Source organism: Oncorhynchus nerka, linkage group LG23, assembly GCF_034236695.1.
Source record: "Oncorhynchus nerka isolate Pitt River linkage group LG23, Oner_Uvic_2.0, whole genome shotgun sequence".
Lineage (NCBI taxonomy): Eukaryota > Metazoa > Chordata > Actinopteri > Salmoniformes > Salmonidae > Oncorhynchus > Oncorhynchus nerka.
This window is the reverse complement of record NC_088418.1, coordinates 43,685,465-43,709,696: the sequence shown is the minus strand read 5'-3', so window position 1 is coordinate 43,709,696 and position 24,232 is coordinate 43,685,465. Positions and strand designations below refer to the sequence as shown.

The 24,232-nt window shown below is 40.9% G+C and overlaps 2 protein-coding genes across 2 annotated transcripts; one reads left to right on the top strand and one right to left on the bottom strand.

Annotated features, from left to right (window-relative positions):
- Nucleotides 1-10,770: 10,770 nt before the first annotated feature.
- On the bottom strand, nucleotides 10,771-14,235 carry alg10 (ALG10 alpha-1,2-mannosyltransferase). The gene is made up of 3 exons (XM_029630038.2): nucleotides 13,842-14,235; nucleotides 13,293-13,490; nucleotides 10,771-12,789 (listed from the first exon to the last, which is right to left on the bottom strand). The coding sequence occupies exons 1-3, from the start codon at nucleotides 14,004-14,006 to the stop codon at nucleotides 11,731-11,733; spliced, it is 1,422 nt and encodes a 473-aa protein (XP_029485898.1). The 5' UTR covers nucleotides 14,007-14,235; the 3' UTR covers nucleotides 10,771-11,730.
- Nucleotides 14,236-14,433: 198 nt separating this feature from the next.
- tprkb (Tp53rk binding protein) lies at nucleotides 14,434-23,546 on the top strand. The gene is made up of 4 exons (XM_029630039.2): nucleotides 14,434-14,663; nucleotides 14,773-14,895; nucleotides 15,001-15,177; nucleotides 23,325-23,546. Exons 1-4 carry the CDS (start codon nucleotides 14,523-14,525, stop codon nucleotides 23,403-23,405), a joined length of 522 nt encoding a protein of 173 aa, XP_029485899.1. The 5' UTR covers nucleotides 14,434-14,522; the 3' UTR covers nucleotides 23,406-23,546.
- Nucleotides 23,547-24,232: the final 686 nt, after the last annotated feature.

Below are 24,232 nucleotides of genomic sequence, written 5' to 3'. Positions count from 1 at the left end.
TTTTTTTAAACTTTAGAAAAAAAAGCAAACCATGCAAAAATCTGAGACGGCGCTCAGATAATAAATACAATTATCCGCCATGTTGGAGTCAACAGAAATCAGAAATCACATTGTAAATATTCCCTTACCTTTGACGATCTTCATCAGAATGCACTCCCAGAAATCCTAGTTCCACAATAAATGCTTGATTTGTTCGATAATGTCCAAAGTAGCTACTTTTGTTAGCGCGTTTAGTACACAAATCCAAACGCTCGTGCAGGTTCATCCGAACATCGGACGAAAACTTCAAAAAGTTATATTACAGGTCGAAGAAACTTGTCAAACTAAGTATAGAATCAATCTTTAGGATGTTATCATAAATCTTCAATAAAGTTCCAACCAGAGAACTCCTATGTCTGTAGAGAAGCCATGGAACGCAGGTCGCTATCATGTGAAATGCGCGTGACCAGGACCTGGCTCTCTGTCAGACCACTGACTCAAAGAGCTCCCATCTGGCTCCACAACACAGTAGAAGCCTCATTCAAGTTACTAAATACGGCTGACATCTAGTGGAAGCCCTAGGAAGTGCAACTTCATCCATATCCCACTGTGTATTCAATAGGGGCTGGGTTGAAAATCGACCAACCTCAGATTTTCCACTTCCTGTTTGGATTTCTTCTCAGGTTTTAGCCTGCCATATGAGTTCTGTTATACTCTCAGACAACATTCAAACAGTTTTAGAAACTTCAGAGTATTTTCTATCTAATACTAATAATGCCATGCATATATTAAAAAACTGGGACTGAGGAGCAGGCCGTTGACTCTGGGCACCTCTGGGCACCTTTCATCTAAGCTACTCCTGCAGCCATAACAAGTTAAATAGTCACAGTTACTCTACCTTGCACCTTAGAGGCTACTGCCCTATGTACGTTGTCATCGAACCCTGGTCACGTTAATAATGTTTACATACAGTTTTACCCACTTCATGGGTACAGTATATACTGTATTCTAAGTTCTATCCCATTTAACTATTGCTGTACATATTTTACATTTCTTCAGATACTGTTGAATTCAGAAGTTTACATATACCTTAAGCCAAATACATTTAAACTCAGTTTTTCACAATTCCTGACATTTAATCCTAGTAAACATTTTGGATCACCACTTTATTTAGACATGTGTTTACTGTTGTGTATTGTTAGATATTACTGCACTGTTTGAGTTAGGAATACAAGCATTTTGCTACACCTGCAATATCTGCTAAATATGTGTATACAACCAATACAAAGTTTTGTGTGAACTAAAGGAAACCTGCCCTGTACACGTTACTCTAGGTAAAGTCCTATAGTAATGCATTATGTCCAGCATAGAGACATGTAACCCAATATGATGAGACCATTCAATCTTTCCTCAAAGTGAGTAAACTACTACATAAAGATGTCTAGCTGTAGTGCCATTGCAGATTTTAAAAGACCAGTTTTCCAAAATGACCAGCCACATTGGTTCTAATTGGACAGGGTTCACATGGCCATATCTTAATAAATAATTGGTACATAAATCCCAGTGGTGGCATAAAATATTTGAGGTGGTGTGGAGAACACAATACAATGACCCAAGTATGCCTTATGTATGTGTCCTTTAAACTTTATGCAGAAATGTAGTGTAGAAAATAGAATCAAATGGATCATTATGTTTTTTAAATCCAACCCAAAGAATTTGTTCAAAATGATAACATTTCAGCTTGTAATGATTTCAAATTAGAAGGATATATAACAGTGCTTGTATATTAAGTAATGGTATCCTTTCTATCGTGTCCCATACATCCCATTCAAAAAGATAGAGTTCTATTTGAATGGCTTCATGTCCTTGGATCCATTTTCATCTTTCGAGGTCTGGTTGGACAGTATCCAGATATTTATCTTCAAACCATCTTTCTCTTGGATTCACGGTAATATGGCTTAGTACAGAACGGGTACAGGATAAAAAATTTAAAAAAGCACATTTGGCGTCTTATTTTATTTGAATTATTTTGTTTTCATCCTCTTATGGTTGTTGTGTGGTAAATATTTCTGCTTTTATTTTCATTGTTTTCATTCATTTTTTTTCCTGTGAAGCACATTGTGTTGCAGTCCATGTCTGAAATGTTCTGTATGAATAAAGCTTGATTTGATTTGATTAGCAGAATGCTAACACAATTAGTACATGTAATAGCGAATCTCCATGGAGGCAGCTAGGTAAATATGCTAATGAGCACAAATGAAAATATATGAATTGCAAAGACAGGCAATCCAGCTCATAAAGTTATACATACTGTAAAAATACAGTACCAGTCAAAAGTCTGGACACACCTACTCATTCCAGGTTTTTTTTTTTTTGACTCATTTTGACATTGTAGAATAATAGTAAAGACATCAAAACTATGAAATAACACATATGGAATCATGTAGTAACCAAAAAAGTGTTAAACAAAGATTTTAGATTCTTCAAAGTAGCCACCCTTTGCCTTGATGACAGCTTTGCACACTCGAAATACTTATAAGATGCATATACAGTATATGGCATACCATTTTATTGTTTTCTCCAGACCCCTTCAAACATTTTAAGCCATCATTGGACTGTATGTACCGATTATCTGTTGAGATATGGCCATGTGAATCCTGTCCAATATGGCCCTATGGAGCTGGTTGGTGGTTATTTTGTAAAACGGAGTATAATTAAACAATAATTAAACAACAATATACCACGCCAATATATCCAGGCCAATATACCACGGCTAAGGGCTGTTCTTAAGCACAATGCATCGCTGAGTGCTAGGACACAGTGGTATATTGGCCATATACCACAAACCCCCGAGGTGCCTTATTGCTATTATAAACTGGTTACCAATGTAATTAGAGTAGTACAAATAAATGTTTAGTCATACCCTTGGTATACGGTCTGATATAACACGTCTGTCAGTCAATCAGCATTCAAGACTCGAACAACCCCGTTTATAATCAGGGGTGTAGTGCTGCCGGAGCCCACCAGAGCGACAAATCAATGTCTCACAAGATCGTTCACAAGAACGTTTTTGTGTGCTGCCTAACCAATGGCTGTACTGTGTAGGAATACAGGAATACAAAGGCTTCTTCCAATTTTTTTGCTGGGGATTAGGCCTAGTCCAAAAAATGCACGATCTTGAGCGGAATAGCCTGTATTCTGTTCAGTTTGAGAAGGAGATCCGAAGACGAGAAGGAGAACTGGCGATCAACTTTGAAAGCTTGCTACTACTATAATTGATTTACAACGACAACAACAACAAAAATCCCGTAATGTATTCATCAAAGTTATTGATCTCACAATAAGCCACATTTTTGTAACTTACATTGTGGTGCTGAAACTTGCACTAACATCTGGGGCACAATCAATGGGAAATGGGACAGCTCATGGTGCTAAAAGTCATAATGAATTTAAAACATCATTTTAATTAGACTTGACTACCCACGAGAGGGCTTTGTGTTGTGTTGGAGCCTATTTCTTCCTATTTAAGAAATAAGTGGTAGACCTACCTGTCTGACGGACGAAATTAGGCTATAGCCTGCTATATCCTGTACATGACCATCTGATCATTTATCACTCCAGTGTTAATCTGCAAAATTGTAATTATTCGCCTACCTCCTCATGCCTTTTCCACACAATGTATATAGACTCTCTTTTTTTTCTACTGTGTTATTGACTTGTTAATTGTTTACTCCATGTGTAACTCTGTGTTGTCTGTTCACAATGCTATGCTTTATCTTGGCCAGGTCGCAGTTGCAAATGAGAACTTGTTCTCAACTAGCCTACCTGGTTAAATAAAGGTTCAATTTGTACATTTTTTTTTTTAATCCTAAGATTTTGTCGGTCAATTCCACCACCCACCATGTCCTCTTTAAATATATCTTACCTCCATGTCAGTGAAGGGCTGTTAAGTTAAAACCAAGACTCGAATTGAGGGGGTATGTGAGGGTTTGCCATAGGCCTACCTTTTATTCACCCTTAGGAGTCTATTGACGCGTCAATCTAAGTAACATAATAGAACCCCCCCCCCCCCCCCCATCAAAATCCGTCAATTTAAGATAGAGATACCTGTTCTTTTTGCTTCAATCAATCGCATCCGCCTATGTCAGCCTTCCACATCTGTGGTGGAAGGCGACCGAGCTACCTCAATGTTTGTCAGACTTGAGACATCCTGAAGATCGGTCTTTTCACCATAACATCTGTAGCATCTGAAGGTTTGGCCTACAAAACTAATTTGACCCCACTGTGGAAAAGCAAGACTCTCACGAACACAATGGTTTTCTCCTATAAGTGTAAGGGGGACTCATCTGAAGGTAACCCAAACAAATGAATGCAACTATTGAGGTAGTTTTGTGCCAACAAAAATAAGGGGTTAAGGATGTGTGTCCCCAAAAAAATATATATATTTCCTGAGCTTTCTTATATCTCCTAGATATAGGCAGACACTTCAAAACCTTATTCCTTATGATACATTTCTTGACTGTATTTTTTGCCATGTATGAATGTATTGATCAGTGTGTTTCTATGGGCTATAGTAGTAAAGGACAAATTAAATATTTATACATTTCTATATCTTTAAAGGGGTCTTAAAATTCCAAATGAAATAGCTAAATGATCCATGGTATGATCATCTTTAAAAAATGCCATATGTTACCTTAGTACAACCCCCCCAGATCCAATTATCTAAAGTTATCTATAAAAGCACTTTGGACCGCGATGCTTTATGCTTCAAACAAGCTGTGAAATACCCAGGAAAGACATGACTCTAGTGCATATGGGGATATGGTTGTTTCATTTCATTGACATTCAGATGCTGAGCTACAACCTTCTACAGCGAAGGAGACAAAAAGGGAACGGAGCTCGCACTTTCATCTGAGCCAGCTGAACCAATACTGAGTGCTCTTATTCTCTCCCCTTTCACAATAGAAGCCTGAAACAACTTCTAAAGACTGTTGACATCTACTGGAAGCCTTAGGAAGTGCAATCTGACCCCACAGACACAGGTTATTGGACAGGCAATCACTTCAAAAAACTACAAACCTCAGATTTCCCACTTCCTGGTTGGACTTTTGTCAGGTTTTTGCCTGCCCTATGAGTTCTGTTATACTCACAGACATTATTTTAACAGTTTTGGAAACCTTAGTGTTTTCTATGCAAATCTACCAATTATACGCATATTCTAGCTTCTAGGCCTGAGTAACATGCAATTTACTCTGGGTGCGCTTTTCATCCAAACTTCCCAATGCTGCCCCTTATCCCAATTAAGTTTTAAGCAGAGTAGCGAGCATTTAAAGTTATCATTTTTTTGTGTCGGTAGGCCTACTCTGTCTGGGTTGGAAAGGTAGGCTTAACTTTTGAAAGTACCATGCTCAGAATCCGAATGACTTCTCAGATTTAATTATTTGCAAACAGGGACAGTTTCATTGCAAACAAGACATACTGATTTGGCATTGGAGTAATATGATGAGATGAACACATAGGCCTATCTCTCTGTCCAATCTTAGCTTGTAAACTTCTGTAATTTGTGTGGTACTAAAACAGATTCTTTAATTTGTAAAATGACATAGAATTGTATGAAATGTTTATAAAATACAATTTTTCTTCTCTGACATGCAAGTATGATGATCGATTCATGCAATGCTTTTCCCATAAAGGAGATCTTTCCACCCCTACTCTTGTTCACAGTGCGAACCCACAACCTTCTGGCCCGCAGCCCAGTGCACTATCAAAATTCCTGCGGTGCCACATAACGGTTAAAGAACGAAGAACAGTTTCTAAAACTGCATATGTAAAACTGCTCTGGTCTGTCCAAGAAGTAAGAGTAAATGGTAGACATATTCTCCGCTAATCTGCTCTGTTTTTGCACTTTGTTTTATAGGGGAAATAGAGAAGAATTATCTTTCACGATTGGCCGAACGCTCTCATCATAAAAGTATTTTGTTAAAATGGGTTACCTGTCTCTTTGCTGGACATAATACATTCCTATGGGATTTGACCTAAAATGATGTGTACAGGACAGGTTTCCTGTAATTTTTCTTAAAAATGACACAAAACAGAATATCACATTATATATCATTGCAATCAGTAGACTTCAGGGAATACCATATTACTTTTTAGAGTATTTACATGTAAACTATTGGAACTAACCATGAAAACATGAACAAAAAGCATTAATTTGGCAAGCGTTTTCAACACTTTTCTACTAAAAGTTTAAACGATATGTATTTCTTGCCCATTTCTTGTGTTTTCAAGACACCCTGAAAGCATTTTAAGCCATCATTGTGCTGTATGTACCAAGTTCATCTAGTCCAATATGGCCCCATGCAGCTGTTTGGCAGACATGTTGGAAATGGCCGGCAGGGGGTAATGGACAAAATCTGTGATGGCACAATAGCCAAAAATACTTACTTAAACATGCCCCAGCTGTGTGTGAAATGTGGTGGCTCTATCACAAAGTCCACAATTTTCTCCCGTAGCCGGTGAATTATGGTCAAAATGACCTCAACATGACCCCCATGAAGGTCTTCAGAGTATTTTATGATCAGAAGTGTTGTCTATATTATCTGTGGGGTTTATGTAATGGGTAAATAACATTACTAAGTCATTTTAATATTGTTGGGAATGATTTTACCCTATTTTATTCTATCAGGAAATCCGAATTGCTGCCACCGTGGTTGCCTGACATGCTTCCCGGACTGCCTCCAATCTTTAAAAATGTCCCTCGAGGTAGTCCGTATGAGTGTACCAAGTTTGATACTTGTATCATAAAGTGGAAGGATCTCTGATATATTTGGTTCTAATAAAACCAATACTTTGTGTATTCTGTGGGCACAAAGGGAATGCTCAGAATAGGGAGCAATTTGTGTGTGTGTGAGTAAAGAGAAAACCTCTACAGACACCCCTACCACCCACACACCTAACATTTTATACTTGCAACAATAACAAACCTTAACTGGTTTTCATGATTAAAAACAGCTACTATAGGTCCGTAACACATTCTTATTACACAGAGCTTTTACGGTCCTTCCAAGCCAAAACCTTAAAACGGCATATAACATTGTGCGTTCATATGAGGAGCTTATCATTGCAATAACAACAGGATGCTAATTAGTCGTTAACCGAGCAACTTTTGGCTGAATAGTGTAATCAACACTGGATGATAATTCCAGTTACATCCTTTTCTGTCTCATTATAAAGCACTTATATAAACAGCAGAGAACTCATGTTGAGAACAGTGTGAGTATACTCTAGTCGGGCCACGGGTTTGGTTGGTGGAGAGTAGGGATGTGCATCGTTCCCTTTCAAGACGATTCAATTACGTAACTAGATACATGGGCTCTGATAGATACAGGAGGGATATGTTTTTAGTTTGAGTGTATTCGCATCGATGCGATTTGGTTCAATGCGATACGATTCGATTCACTAACATTTGTTGCATATACATGTTTATTTTCCATTCTAAATTCAAATATGCTGCCGATGGAGCTCGTGAGCTGGGCCTCTCTGAGCTGGATCTGTCTGAGCTGACTTCCGTGTGTGTGTGGTGTGTGGTTAAACGAAGTATGTCTATGGTGTATGTACTAAATTGAGTTGAGCCATAAAGGAGGCTACCACCTCACTACCAATATCAGATTAGGGAGAGTAATGTAGCCTGTTTTTTTACCCCCCTGTTATAAAATACAGTTGATTAAATAATTGACTTGAATAGTTAATATCTTAGGCCTAAAGGACAGAGAAGGACTCTGGAATTTTAGGGCTAACAACCACACACAAGAAACACAAAGAAGTTCAAGAACATTATTCAAGGGATCGCAGTTGGGGGCAGGATTGAGATAATCTAAAATACAGTCAGGGATGTTGTATGTTTACAAAGAGAGCCACATCATTTCGTATAACTCTACCAATAGAGTTAAATTAAGAAGTCATGAATGTTCTTCATTTGCAGAAAACAGTTTTTTTTAACCATACAGTATAATACACAGATCTCTGCTTTACAATTTGGCTTTTACATTTTTTGGCCTCTTCCTCCATCCACATGACATAATTCAATATACAAGTCACAGTTCAAATGTACATTATAAACGTCTTGTGCTTTTCAAAGTATTCTTCACATGAAATGCATTCTCTCACATTTAGGGACAGGGGTTTTTGCTTGTTTAAAAGAAAAACCCACTTTGGTTCTGAAATCACCATGACCTACAAATGAACTTGTACTTTTTGCAGATTAAGTGATATGACATAAACCAATGAATAGATAGCGCAGTTTTGGACTTCACCCCCCACTTCAAAATCGAATGGTTTTGGCAATGTTTACGTTTTTATGGAGAGAGATCTGTCGCTTCCGTCATGCAGTGCTCCTCGCAAATATGATTATTATCCTCGTCATGAAATGATCAACTTTTCCTTGTATATCAAAAAATAGCGATAGCCAGATGAGAGCTGTCTCCAGTGGTTTACCTTTATTTCGGTAAAACACAATTTTCAACTGCGCATACATAATAATAACCTAGCAAATTACATAGGTTGTCACTCAACTAATGAAGCCTAATATCACGCAAGCCATTTCAGCATTTAAATGCTGAAGTTGGAGCGCAGTTGTGCAAGAACAGGAAAAGGCCGCCTATCTGGCGTTGGTCAGTGTGGGAAGCTGGGCACAGTCGCGCAATTTGACTAGGCTACTGATATTATGTTGCCTGGGGTTGTGTGGCATGTAACATTAATTTTAGATCAATGGCTGTCAACACAGTAACATGCAATTCGAGACTGAAGGAGAGGACGCATCCGTTGACTTAAAATATGAGAGGTATTTTCTGGAGATAGATAGAATGTAATAGAGCAAAACCTTTTAGTGAACATTGTTTGAATCAATTTTCTGACCGATGCATGCTACCTACATTTGGATCGGTTTGGTGTCCGCGGACAGATGCAGTTGTATCTTAAGCGCTTGAATCGGGCACCGATGCATATCGGAGAATCATTACAACCCTAGTAGAGAGTATACTTGATTACTCTATTGACATCAGTGCTGGTAGGAAGAGCACTTCACAACACTAACGTTATAGCTTAAGCTACAAGACAATCAATATCTCATTTACAGTAGGCTTGTTTATTCTTGTTTCTTTGTCTCTTCACAACCAGTCACAAATTCTGATATACAGTTCCATTTACACACTTCATATAATTATTGTCAAACCTTTTTTATGTTCTATCAAAGCAATATTTTCCAATCAAGCCAATCGTGCACAATTCAACATTGAGTTCATATATAAACTCAGCAACAACAAAAAACGTTCCCTGACTGTCAACTAAGTTTATTTTCAGCAAACTTAACATGTGTAAATATTTGAATGAATATAACAAGATTCAACAACTGAGACATAAACTGAACAAGTTCCACAGACATGTGACTAATAGAAATGGAATAATGTGTCCCTGAACAAAGGGGGGGTCAAAATCAAAAGTAACAGTCAGTACCTGGTGTGGCCACTAGCTGCAATAAGTACTGCAGTGAATTTCCTCATGGACTGCACCAGATTTGCCCGTTCTTGCTGTGAGATGTTACCCCACTCTTCCACCAAGGCACCTGCTAGTTCCCGGACATTTCTGGGGGGAATGGCCCTAGCCCTTACCCTCCGATCCAACAGGTCCCAGACGTGCTCAATGGGATTGAGATCCAGGCTCTTCGCTGGCCATGGCAGAACACTGACATTCCTGTCTTGCAGGAAATCACGCACAGAACGAGCAGTAGTGGTGGCATTGTCATGCTGGAGGGTTTATGTCAGGATGAGCCTGCAGGAAGGGGACCACATAAGGGAGGAGAATGCCTTCCCTGTAACGCACAGCGTTGAGATTGCCTGCAATGACAACAAGCTCAGTCCAATGATGCTGTGACACACCACCCCAGACCATGACGGACCCTCAACCTCCAAATCCAAAGGCCTCGGTGTAACGCTCATTCCTTCAACGATAAACGCGAATCTGACCATCACCCCTGGTGAGACAAAACCGCGACTCGTCAGTGAAGAGCACTTTTTGCCAGTCCTGTCTGGTCCAGCGACGGTGGGTTTGGGCCCATAGGCAACGCTATTGCCGGTGATGTCTGGTGAGGACCTGCCTTAAAACAGGCCTACAAGCCATCAGTCCAGCCTCTCTCAGCCTATTGCAGACAGTCTGAGCACTGATGGAGGGATTGTGCGTTCCTGGTTTAACTCGGGCAGTTGTTGTTGCCATCCTATGCCTGACCCGCGGGTGTGATGTTCGGATGTACCGATCCTGTGCAGGTGTTGTTACACGTGGTCGGCCACTGCGAGGACGATCAGCTGTCTGTCCTGTCTCCCTGTAGCACTGTCTTAAGTGTCTCACAGTACGGACATTGACGTTTATTTCCCTGGCCACATCTGCAGTCCTCGTGCCTCCTTGCAGCATGCCTAAGGCACATTGAACTTTTCTTAACTGTGACCTTATTTTGCCTACCGTCTGTAAGCTGTTAGTGTCTTAACAACCGTTCCACAGGTGCATGTTCATTAATTGTTTATGGTTCCTTGAACAAGCACAGGAAACAGTGTTTAAACCCTTTACAATGAAGATCTGTGAAGTTATTTGTATTTTTACAAATTATCTTTGAAAGACGGGGTCCTGAAAAAGGGACGTTTTTGCTGAGTTTATATTCACAAACTATTAGACCACCACCTTGTGGTGAAATTGGTGTATGAAAGCATCAGGAAGTGGCAAAAATGTACTCAACAATATTAGTATGACATTAATAATTTTATTGCGTCACTTCATTTGATCATTTCAGCCCAAGGACAGCCATACAGGGACAATAAAAGATCAGCAACAGACAGGTAACGATGCAGGTAGAAAATACAGGTTAAAGTAATAAATTCTGACCAAATAAACATTTCTGAAGCTAATGTACACACTACTTTTGAAGAATCTACATGTGTTATTAAAGACAATGATTTAATAAACTGACTTGAATAGCTAAGCTACTGGATGATATCTTAGGCCTAAAGGACAGAGAAGGATTCTGGAATTTTAGGGCAACCAAACACACTCAAGAAACACAAACGAGAACATTATTCAAGGGATCGCAGTTGGGGGCAGGATTGAGATCATCTAAAATACAGTAGAAAGAAAAAAGAGGATTCTAAACCCATTGTATATCACAGCTTTACTCTTCAGAATATTGCAGCAGAATGTAAACACATATGTTTGTTTACATGGTTTATGGATGCTATTTCCAGTAGAGAATAGGGAAATACAGACTAATTCATTTATTTGAATACAGTCAGGGATGTTGTATGTTTACAAAGAGAGCCACATCATTTCGTATAACTCTACCATAGAGTTAAATTAAGATAAGTCATGAATGTTCTTCATTTGCAGAAAACATTTTTTTTTTTAACCATTCAGTATAATACACAGATTGCTGCTTTACAATTTGGCTTTTAAATTTTTTGGGCCTCTTCCTCCATCCAAATTACATAATTCAATGTACAAGTCACAGTTCAAATGTACATTATAAACATCTTGTGCTTTTCAAAGTATTCTTCACATGAAATGCATTCTCTCACATGTTGGGCCATGTTTTTTTTTTCCTGAGTATGTTCTCATCACAACAGGAAAAACTCCTGGCCCTACTCATTTAAAATAGAAAAAGTATAACCTATAGTTTTTCCAAATGACTGGGTTCCTCCTGTTCAGGTCAGGCTACCACATAAACCTCTGTACAGCCGGACTATTTGGCCATTGAAAAGTCTTGTTGACGAAGATGTAGAGTGTGGCTGCGTTGACGGCTGTATAGAACAGGAACTCCAGCACCAGTCTGGTGAGGGAGGGCAGGGGCATGTGGAGGCGGTAGAGCAGGTACGGAACAATAAAGTACCTGAACTCTAGCAGCTTCTGAGGCACTGTGGCCGCCAGCAGACACACCAGGAACGCCAGGATCCAGAACAACGACCGGGATTTCAGAGTGTCCACGAAGTTCCACGCTGCAAACACGTATGCCGGGATGAGGGCAAAACGCACCGCCTCGTGCTTCTGGAAGATCCTCTTCCACACATAGAAGGGGAAGTGTCTGTTGTCAGCCAGGAGGTACTTGTGCACGAAGGTGAACTTCCACACGAGGAGCAGGCAGAGTCCTGTGATCACTAAGTAGAGCAGTGGCTGCTTCTTGAGGGTCTGGAGGAAGCGGAGAGCTCGGTGGTAGCACAGCGACGTGGGGATGGAGAAGAAGAGGGCAAAGGAGAAGAAGTAGAAGAGCTGAGGGAAGTTGAGACAGGCCTCGTGACTGGTTCGGTCCCCGATTACAATCCCATCATTCAACACGATGAACGCGATAAAACCCACGGCAACAAGAATGTACGGCCATGCCACTAGCGTCACAGCCTTCACGTGATTGGCTGTGGTCAGGAATTCCAACAGGAAACGCATCACTCTCTTCACCCCACTTACGGAGAAAGGTATCTGACAGGGCAACTTGTCATCCTTCTTCTTCGACTGCTCCGTCCTCCAGGTTTCATCCATCTTGTTGGCCACCACCGTGGCGGCACAGAACGCCACCCAGATGATGTTTGTCTGGCGGAAGAATATGGCGAAGACGCCGAGGAGTGCCGAGGCTTTGTGACAGCCATACAGGGTCATGAGGTACGTGAAGAGGATGAAGAAAGTAGATCCGGCATCTGTGTAGTAAAGGAAGTTGAAGAAGTAGAGCACGGGGAAGGTAGACAGGGACAGGGCTGAGAGAACTCTGCGGGAGGCCGTCTTAGTCTGAAAGAGAAACCATGGTTGTTATGACTAACAAAATGAATGCAATTGAAGCTTTAAGGGCATTCAATCATTTTTTTCAAGGTCTTCATTTATACCAAAATTATTTGCGTAAGGTGAGTAAAAGTTGTACTGGAGCAAAAGCCATGTCTACATAAAAACAAAGCTTAGTACAATATATAAGCAGTTTTTTGTTGTTGTTGTCAAATGTAATATATTTCAACACTAACTTCCTTTTCACCCAAGTTTAAACAAATCTAAACATTGACATAGATTCAGAATTAATCCTAACAAAACATTATAACATATTGCTCAATATACCCAACCATTATTCCGGCAACCAGTATTAGCTGACAGCACAAAACACCAACTAAACACAATTAATGAAAAATATACCACATCACAAATGCTAGTGCGCACATTGAAGCTTTCCAGAACAGGAGCTTGCCACCCTTGGGGATGTTATAAATGTAATAACATGTAATACCATTAAATAACATTATTACCTTCTCTTTGAGGTGGAGCTTGCAGATGACGAGATAGAGCAGGTAGAGGATGCCACAGTTGAAGAGGAGGTTGATGAAGCGCAGCATTGCGGTAGAACACACTACCTTCCCTGTGAGGTCCACGAGCCACACCACTGGCTTGATCACGCCCACTGACGCCAGGTACAGGCCAGGAAGCGTGGTGATCATTGGGTCCCACTGAAACAACAAAGAGAAAGGAAAACGTACCCGTTAAAGAGCCTCTACTACAGCATTTAATTTAAAAGGGCTCATGTTATTTAAACTAGACAGATGCCAAATGGTTTAGTTATAAATAGGGCTATATACCACTGCAGAATTACAATGCTTTTCAGGATTCAGGCATGGTATCCACAATAATGACTAGCGAGAGTAATCTGTCTGTGTTCATAGTCACAGATGGTTTAGAGAAGGGTTAAAAAGTCTAGCTAGCATTCTGTCACAATATTCCAAGGACAAGCGTTGCGTTAATCCGACAAGCAAACAATGTAACAAAATCAAGGAAATTTCATAGACAGAGCAAAATGATACCTCGTTAAACTTCCCGTAGCAGTATTTCTGAGCTTGACGGACGTGAAATATTTCGTCCATGTAGGGCTCCCTTTGCTCCCGAGTTATTTTGGAGAAAAGGAGACACGAAACCAAAAAGTTGGTGCTGCAGAGAGCAGTGAAAATGTACCCTTCGAATTTCTCCATCTTCACCTAGAAATTCCCGAACTAACGCGGAAATCAATCTAAAATTAGCTAGATATTTATATATGGTGTACGCAACATACGTTTAATTTCATGTTAACTACAGATTAAATGTATATAAAATGACAAAAAATACAGATATTTTAATCTAGCTAAAAAGCGAACGGAAGAGTTACATTTTTTGACAGTTTGGTGGTCCCGTCAGTGGAAGGTAGTCCGTACAGAAGCTGTTTAAAAATGTTAAGTTCCTATCAATATCATTTCACAAATTATTGAATTGCTTCTCTGTCGTACAATCGTTTTAAAAATGCGAGTATATCTAATATATTTTATTTCATAATAAGTATGGACAATTATTAGGTACAGCATAAATATTTTTAGTCGTGTAAAACCGGAACCTTTCAGATTAATTGTGTTACCTATTTTTTGTTCCCTGTGTATTTTTTTTTTAACCACGTGAGATGGTCTAACTGAAATGTTCGAGTCTTTTTTTATCCACAAATTCGTTTTTCTTCAGTTATGTATTCAACTCAGGAATTGGAACTCTTTCCTGATCGTACTGTAACTCAGTTGCTATTCAAAGATGTCAAAAACGCTGCAGAATTGAGGAAAAATGCCATGGAAGGAAAGATTAATGGTGCCTTGATAAACCCGTCTATGGTGAGACAATGTAGCTAGCTAGCTAGAAATGTTGGTTTGATGTAATGTATGAATGCTTGACTGAAGTTGATGTAATGATCCACAAACTCATGATTTGAAATGTTTGCAGATAGTGAACCCCTTCCAAGTGCTAGTGGCAGCAAACAAGGCAGTTCATTTACATAGTACTGGAAAAATGAAGACAAGGAGTTTATATTCCGAAATCATCTACAACCTTTCACCCACTAATAATGTAAGTAGCCTCTAAATGTATCACAAACACACACACACATATATATTGACACTCCTTTCAAAGTAATATCCCATCCCAATGTCTTTGACATATATTTTCCTTTAGATTTCAGAGGCCTTCAAGAGGTTTGGGATGTCAGACAGTGACAGTGCTGTTCTCATAGTTCTAGTCCATCTCAAAGAGGAGACGCAGCACATGACTGACATCATTGCCAAGGTGGATGGACAACAGATCCCAGTTGAAGATGTCTCCATGTTGACCGACCCTGCTAAGGTCAAAAAGGTTGGTCTTGTTTTTCTTTCTAAGTCTTGTTTTTCCTGGAGTGTTGGACACATACACAAATATAATATATACAGTGCCTTCAGAAAGTATTCAGACCCCTTGACTTTTTCCACATTTTGTTACGTTACAGCCTTATTCAAAAATGTTTTGCTTTTTTAAATCCTCAGCAATCTACACACAATACCCCATAATGATAAAGTCAAAACAGGTTTATTAAAAGTCTGTCACGAACCAGCTCAAAGCCCGTAACAAAGGGAGACAACGTGGAGATAAGGAGTAGCAAAATATATATTTATTAACTAAAGCAACTAAGTATAATATACAATGGTGTGTGTAATCAGTAATCAGTAGTGTAAGTGAGTGTTTTGCATGCATGAATGTGATAATGCAGGGTGTTGAAAGGTGCCAAAGCAAACAAACAAAAGGCCACCAAGAACCACAACACAATCTACAAAAGGTGTCTGCATGGAGAGAGTCTCTTCCATGAATGTGGAAGAGGTCTATTTATCCTGGGAGACACCTGGCCCAGGTGTTTCCCATGTAGCTGACGACCCTCTCAACTCCGCCCACCGGCATCCTAATAAGGAAACAAGAACAAAGACAGAATACGGCAGACAGAGTGGGAGGGTCGTCACAAGTCAAAAACATAAATACCTTGTTTTCATAAGTATTCAGACCATTTGCTATGAGTCTCAAAATTGAGCACAGGTACATCCTGTTTCAATTGATCATCCTTGAGATCCTACAACTTGATTGGAGTTCACCTGGGGTAAATTCAATTGATTTGACATGATTTGAAAAGGTACACACCTGTCTATATAAGGTCCCACAGTGGATGTCAGAGCAAAAACCAAGCCATGAGGTCAAAGGAATTGTCCGTAGAGCTCTGAGACAGGATTGTGGCGAGGCACAGATCTGGGGAAGGGTACCAAAACATTTCTGCAGCATAGAAGTTCCCAAGCACACAGTGGCCTCCAGCATTCTTAAATTGAAGAAGTTTGGAATCACAAAAACTCTTCCTAGAGCTGGCCGCCTGGCCAAACTGAGCAATCTGGGGAGAAGGACCTTGGTCAGGGAGGTGACCAAGAACCCGATGGTCACTCTGACAGAGCTCCAGAGTTCCTTTGTGGAGATGGGAGAACCTTCCAGAAAGACAATAATTTCTGCAGCACTCCACCAATCAGGCCTTTATGGTAGAGTGGCCAGACGGAAGCCATTCCTCAGTAAAAAGCACGTGACAGCCCACTTGGAGTTTGTCAAAAGACACCTATCTTTTGGCATACCCAAGAAGATTCGAGGCTGTAATCACTGCCAAAGTTGCAACAAAGTACTGAATAAAGGGTCTGAATACGTATGTAAATGCGATATTTGTTTTTTATTTTGAATATATTTGCAAACATTTCTGAACCTGTTTTTGCTTTGTCATTGATGAGGGAAAAAAACAATTGAACACATTTTAGAATAGGGCTGTAAACATAACAAAATGTGGAAAAAGTAAAGGGGTTTGAATATCTGTATGTACAGTGCCTTGCGAAAGTATTCGGCCCCCTTGAACTTTGCGACCTTTTGCCACATTTCAGGCTTCAAACATAAAGATATAAAACTGTATTTTTTTGTGAAGAATCAACAACAAGTGGGACACAATCATGAAGTGGAACGACATTTATTGGATATTTCAAACTTTTTTAACAAATCAAAAACTGAAAAATTGGGCGTGCAAAATTATTCAGCCCCTTTACTTTCAGTGCAGCAAACTCTCTCCAGAAGTTCAGTGAGGATCTCTGAATGATCCAATGTTGACCTAAATGACTAATGATGATAAATACAATCCACCTGTGTGTAATCAAGTCTCCGTATAAATGCACCTGCACTGTGATAGTCTCAGAGGTCCGTTAAAAGCGCAGAGAGCATCAAGGAACACACCAGGCAGGTCCGAGATACTGTTGTGAAGAAGTTTAAAGCCGGATTTGGATACAAAAAGATTTCGCAAGCTTTAAACATCCCAAGGAGCACTGTGCAAGCGATAATATTGAAATGGAAGGAGTATCAGACCACTGCAAATCTACCAAGACCTGGTTCCTCGTTCCACTTCATGATTGTGTCCTTTTTGTTGTTGATTCTTCACAAAAAAATACAGTTTTATATCTTTGTTTGAAGCCTGAAATGTGGCAAAAGGTCGCAATGTTCAAGGGGGCCGAATACTTTCGCAAGGCACTGTATTTGGGAAAAAATGGCAGAGATTTAGCCAAATGTACATCTCTGTAAACATGTTTTGTTATGGGCTTGTGATGTTGCAATTGCAAGTACATTTTTTCTATACCTTGTCAAAGCCTTTTTCAACTCCATTCATATGACTCATCTCACTGATACTGACAGTTTATTCTAGAAATGACTGAAATGTTTTCCAATTAGCACTTTTGGAGAGTGAAGAACTAAAGTGTCACCAACTGATTTTTAAATGCACTTTTGAATCAAATCAAATCAAATTTGTAAGTCGCTCTGGATAAGAGCGTCTGCTAAATGACTTAAATGTAAATGTAAATGTTATTTGTCACATACACATGGTTAGCAGATGTTAATGCGAGTGTAGCGAAATGCTTGTGCTTCTAGTTCCGACAATGCAGTAATAACCAACAAGTAATCTAACTAACAATTCCAAAACTACTGTCTTATACACAGTGTAAGGGGATAAAGAATATGTACATAAAGATATATGAATGAGTGATGGTACAGAGCAGCATAGGCAAGATACAGTAGATGGAAGATCAAGTATAATGTAGGGTATGTAACATTATATTAGGTAGCATTGTTTAAAGTGGCTAGTGATATATTTTACATTTCCCATCAATTCCCATTATTAAAGTGGCTGGAGTTGAGTCAGTGTCAGTGTGTTGGCAGCAGCCACTCAATGTTAGTGGTGGCTGTTTAACAGTCTGATGGCCTTCAGATAGAAGCTGTTTTTCAGTCTCTCGGTCCCAGCTTTGATGCACCTGTACTGACCTCGCCTTCTGGATGATAGCGGGGTGAACAGGGAGTGGCTCGGGTGGTTGTTGTCCTTGATGATCTTTATGTCCTTCCTGTAACATCGGGTGGTGTAGGTGTCCTGGAGGGCAGGTAGTTTGCCCCCGGTGATGCGTTGTGCAGACCTCACTACCCTCTGGAGAGCCTTACGGTTGTGGGCGGAGCAGTTGCCGTACCAGGCGGTGATACAGCCCGCCAGGATGCTCTCGATTGTGCATCTGTAGAAGTTTGTGAGTGCTTTTGGTGACAAGCCGAATTTCTTCAGCCTCCTGAGGTTGAAGAGGCGCTGCTGCGCCTTCTTCACGATGCTGTCTGTGTGAGTGGACCAATTCAGTTTGTCTGTGATGTGTATGCCGAGGAACTTAAAACTTACTACCCTCTCCACTACTGTTCCATCGATGTGGATAGGGGGGTGTTCCCTCTGCTGTTTCCTGAAGTCCACAATCATCTCCTTAGTTTTGTTGACGTTGAGTGTGAGGTTATTTTCCTGACACCACACTCCGAGGCCCTCACCTCCTCCCTGTAGGCCGTCTCGTCGTTGTTGGTAATCAAGCCTACCACTGTTGTGTCGTCCACAAACTTGATGATTGAGTTGGAGGCGTGCGTGGCCACGCAGTCGTGGGTGAACAGGGAGTACAGGAGAGGGCTCAGAACGCACCCTTGTGGGGCCCCAGTGTTGAGGATCAGCGGGGTGGAGATGTTGTTGCCTACCCTCACCACCTGGGGGCGGCCCGTCAGGAAGTCCAGTACCCAGTTGCACAGGGCGAGGTCGAGACCCAGGGTCTCGAGCTTGATGACGAGCTTGGAGGGTACTATGGTGTTGAATGCCGAGCTGTAGTCGATGAACAGCATTCTCACATAGGTATTCCTCTTGTCCAGATGGGTTAGGGCAGTGTGCAGTGTGGTTGAGATTGCATCGTCTGTGGACCTATTTGGGCGGTAAGCAAATTGGAGTGGGTCTAGGGTGTCAGGTAGGGTGGAGGTGATATGGTCCTTGACTAGTCTCTCAAAGCACTTCATGATGACAGAAGTGAGTGCTACGGGGGCGGTAGTCGTTTAGCTCAGTTACCTTAGCTTTCTTGGGAACAGGAACAATGGTGGCCCTCTTGAAGCATGTGGGAACAGCAGACTGGTATAGGGATTGATTGAATATGTCCGTAAACACACCGGCCAGCTGGTCTGCGCATGCTCTGAGGGCGCGGCTGGGGATGCCGTCTGGGCCTGCAGCCTTGCGAGGGTTAACACGTTTAAATGTTTTACTCACCTCAGCTGCAGTGAAGGAGAGTCCGCATGTTTTCGTTGCAGGCCGTGTCAGTGGCACTGTATTGTCCTCAAAGCGGGCAAAAAAGTAATTTAGTCTGCCTGGGAGCAAGACATCCTGGTCCGTGACTGGGCTGGTTTTCTTCTTGTAGTCCGTGATTGACTGTAGACCCTGCCACATACCTCTTGTGTCTGAGCCGTTGAATTGAGATTCTACTTTGTCTCTATACTGACGCTTAGCTTGTTTGATAGCCTTGCGGAGGGAATAGCTGCACTGTTTGTATTCGGTCATGTTACCAGTCACCTTGCCCTGATTAAAAGCAGTGGTTCGCGCTTTCAGTTTCACGCGAATGCTGCCATCAATCCACGGTTTCTGGTTAGGGAATGTTTTAATCGTTGCTATGGGAACGACATCTTCAACACACGTTCTAATGAACTCGCACACTGAATCAGCGTATTCGGCAATGTTGTTATCTGACGCAATACGAAACTTATCCCAGTCCACGTGATGGAAGCAGTCTTGGAGTGTGGAATCAGCTTGGTCGGACCAGCGTTGGACAGACCTCAGCGTGGGAGCTTCTTGTTTTAGTTTCTGTCTGTAGGCAGGGATCAACAAAATGGAGTCGTGGTCAGCTTTTCCGAAAGGAGGGCGGGGCAGGGCCTTATATGCGTCGCGGAAGTTAGAGTAACAATGATCCAAGGTTTTTCCAGCCCTGGTTGCGCAATCGATATGCTGATACAATTTAGGGAGTCTTGTTTTCAGATTAGCCTTGTTAAAATCCCCAGCTACAATGAATGCAGCCTCAGGATGTATGGATTCCAGTTTGCAAAGAGTCAAATAAAGTTCGTTCAGAGCCATCGATGTGTCTGCTTGGGGGGGAATATATACGGCTGTGATTATAATCGAAGAGAATTCTCTTGGTAGATAATGCGGTCGACATTTGATTGTGAGGAATTCTAAATCAGGTGAACAGAAGGATTTGAGTTCCTGTACGTTTCTTTGATCACACCACGTCTCGTTAGCCATAAGGCATAGGCCCCCGCCCCTCTTCTTACCAGAAAGATGTTTGTTTTTGTCGGCGCGATGCGTGGAGAAACCCGCTGGCTGCACCGCCTCCGATAGCGTCTCTCCAGTGAGCCATGTTTCCGTGAAGCAAAGAACGTTACAGTCTCTGATGTCCCTCTGGAATGCTACCCTTGCTCGGATTTCATCAACCTTGTTGTCAAGAGACTGGACATTGGCGAGAAGAATTCTAGGGAGTGGTGCACGATGTGCCCGTCTCCGGAGTCTGACCAGAAGACCGCCTCGTTTCCCTCTTTTTGGGATGGAACCTTGCGTAAGTACAGTTTTATCTAAGCAATACTGAAGCTCTTTTGGGAAATATAGATGTGGAGTGGCCCCTCGGTATTGAGCAGGGATGCAAACTAGTCACCTTTTGGTGAAATTCGCAGTTCTGAATCCAAAATAGGGGACCTACAGTGTAGATCCGATGAAAAAAGTTTGGGAGGGGGTCTTTGGATCACTACTGGCTGTAATCAAACGAGTGATGCGTGTTTCTATGCGAGTGAGTGATGCCTGTTTGGACCAATTCTGGCTGTGTTCAAGGCTCAGCCAATCGTTCACATTACAAAAGAATGCAGCATGCGACTGAAGAGAGAAGAGACAACCAACTTGCTAGTTACAGCATCAGCGCTCGCTCTGGAAAGACAGCAGAGTGTGGAAAGGCAGTTTGCCAGTTAAAGCAGCGCGTCCCTGAACGATAAAGAAGAGGTAGGTGAGAAGCCTGACAATGGAGACTGGGGTGAGAAGGTGATGAAACGTACTTCATGACCTGTAACTGAAAAACAATGGCGTTTGGAAAGTTTGAGGTGAGGGAGAAGGTGTGGTGGAACAGGAATTGTTAGTATTGTTAAGTATCTTGCTAGCTGGATCAAATTCTCCGTTAGCTAGCCAGAGAAATGTTGAGCAACATTATCCAATTTAGCTGAGCAACATTGAGTTTGTGTGAAAATTAGCTGACTAATAAAGTCAGACAGCTAGCTAGCTAACGTTACACAATCAGATGAGCTAACGTTAGTAACCTAACCAATTCACTATAGTATTAACTGGTATATGACTCCTTGTCGTTCCTCAAGTTCTTTCTGGACCCTGGCAATCTGTGTAAAATGTTAACTAGCTAACGAACTATCTGTGAACCAATGTTTTCTACAGTATGTGGTTAATTTTCAGAATGAGAGAATTGGGTGTAAATGCGACGTTGCTTGTTAAACAAGTGGTTTCGGGGATCAAGTGTAGCTGGAGCTGGGCCTGGCTGTCACGACTTCCGCCGAAGTCTGTCCCTCTCCTTGTTCGGGCGGCGTTTGGCGGTCGACGTCACCGGTCTTCTAGCCATTGCCGCTCCACTTTTCATTTTCCATTTGTTTTGTCTTGCTTTCCTGCACACCTGGTTTACATCTCCTCTTAATTGTGTGTATTTAGTCCTCTGTTCCCTCCATGTCTGTGTAGGGTATTGTTTATTGTCAGGTTGGTACGCTTCCGGCTGGTGTGCGCCAGGTTTTGTTTTACACCCGTGCTTTGTGACAGCCGGTACTTTACTTGGTTATTGTACTTTGTGCTGCCTCACTTGTTCTTTGGGCAATTGTTTTTGTGACCCGGTTGCGTTCTGTTCAAAATATTGCCTCAGTAAAGTGCTTTGTCCACTCATCTCTGCTCTCCTGCAGCCTGTAATACAGTGCAGTGTAGCCCAAAGATATTGCTTTTGTTGTGTCGAACTTGATAGTTACACTTTTGTGTGAGTGAGGGGGTAAATGTTTTACTCGGTGAATGTTATTTTTGCACACGTAGCTTTGTGCACTTGATCAATATCTACTATAGTGGCCACAACAATAGAGCAAAAATAGCATTGTTTGTTTCATTCTATTTTGACTTTGTTTTTTCCCAAGTGCAATATTTAGATGTGTGTGTGTCTGGTCACACACTTTCTATTATAAAGGCTGTCATGGCTAACTGCAATATTAGTGTATTGTTTTTTAAAATCAAGACTTGAGTGTCATATGCAGTAAGTCTAGGCAACAAATAACATTGGATTGCTTTCTTCACATTTTTTAGCTGTGACTTTCATTCACATTAACCACTTTTTTTTTTTACACACAGACTGATCTTGTAGATCATATTCTTTGTTGTTTAATTAGTAAAACTAATTCACCAACTTAAAATGACTTAATTAGTTTTGCATGTTGCAGTGCAACAAAAAAAAGTGTCACTTTTTTGGGCCCTCAACAGTTGACATCCCTGATTGAGACTCGTCAATACACAAACGCTCCCTTCGATAAACGTGTCTGTTCTTTTTGCAACGATGGATCCGTTAAAACAGAAGCTCATGCCTTGCTTTACTGTAGGTTACACAGCGACATTAGGAATGATCTATTAAGTCAACTGTCAAGCCAGAATAAACATTTTAACGTTTGAGATGAAAAAAGTAAATTGTGTGTTTCTATCAGGTAACAAGAATGTAAAGGATTGCACCAAAGCCTGCCACCTTATCCTCCAATGGAGACTTTTCGTTTTAAGGACATAAACGTCCTTTTATCTCCTGCATCTGCATACATGTATATAAATGATGTCATGTATAATAACTGATAGCAATAATGTATAGATTTTCATGTATTATAAATGACTCCAAATGAAATATTGTACCATGTTTGACTGACTGCTTTTAGTGCCTCAACTCTTTAACTGGTCCCACAATGTGTTTGTTTTTTTAAGTCTGTATTTTGTACTGTAAAGCTATTGTATCACTGTGGAGTGACACTTTTGAATTCATATTTCTAACTCACCATGCTCTTGTTTTTTTTCTTTTCTCCAGCTGTACAAAACCACACCCCAGGAGGATACGTGTCTACTGGATGCTGTTGTCTGCAGGATGGCAACCAAAGATGTCATGTAGCTCAGCAAGAAGACAGGGCAGCAAATGGAACCCTTCCTGTTATGTCATTTGTTGTTGAGCGTTTCATATTGATGTTGTTGCACAATGTCATAAATCAAACGTTTTCCTCCTCGAATATGTTATTAAACATGTTTATTTTTTTGTTTTCGTATGACTTGTTAATTTACACACCAGCCATGTTGAATCTGGTTAGAAAGTGACATACGTAGGAGTACCAACCTTAGTGGTTAGTGTCTATAGCTAGGTTCCCATCCAATTGGCTACAGATATTCGTGCAAATACTCTAAAATCTGCATTAAAAACTATATGCACATTTCCCCATCAGAGATGTTTTATCAAATTGACTTGTTGCAGAGAAAAGGTGTAGTGCACATAAAAAATACCTTTTGCGTTTAAATTCACATGTACCCAATAAAACCTGTAGATGGATTGCCATCGCATTTTCAACTCAAAAAATTGCATTATATAGCGAATGTGCCCACCGTTATGGCCACTCTGGCCTTGGCACTGCGCTGTAGCCTACAGTTCGCATATACAGTGCGGGTATTGTCTACATGAGATTTGTATGGGCAAATTAGCAAAATTATTTGTATTTATCAAATGGCAGCCAAGCATCGATCATCATGTCACCAGAATAAGACCCTGGATATTTATTGGAAAGGAGCGTCAATCTCATCACCGTGCACTTTCACCACCCTGTTAAATGAATTGATTTAGCCTGACACCTTGATCACACCGACATTGTCGTTGCATTTTGGTACACCAGAAGTGCGTTCATGTCTGGAACGCTCCGTTTGCCTTGCAGCATTGTGTTGAAGAGACATTTG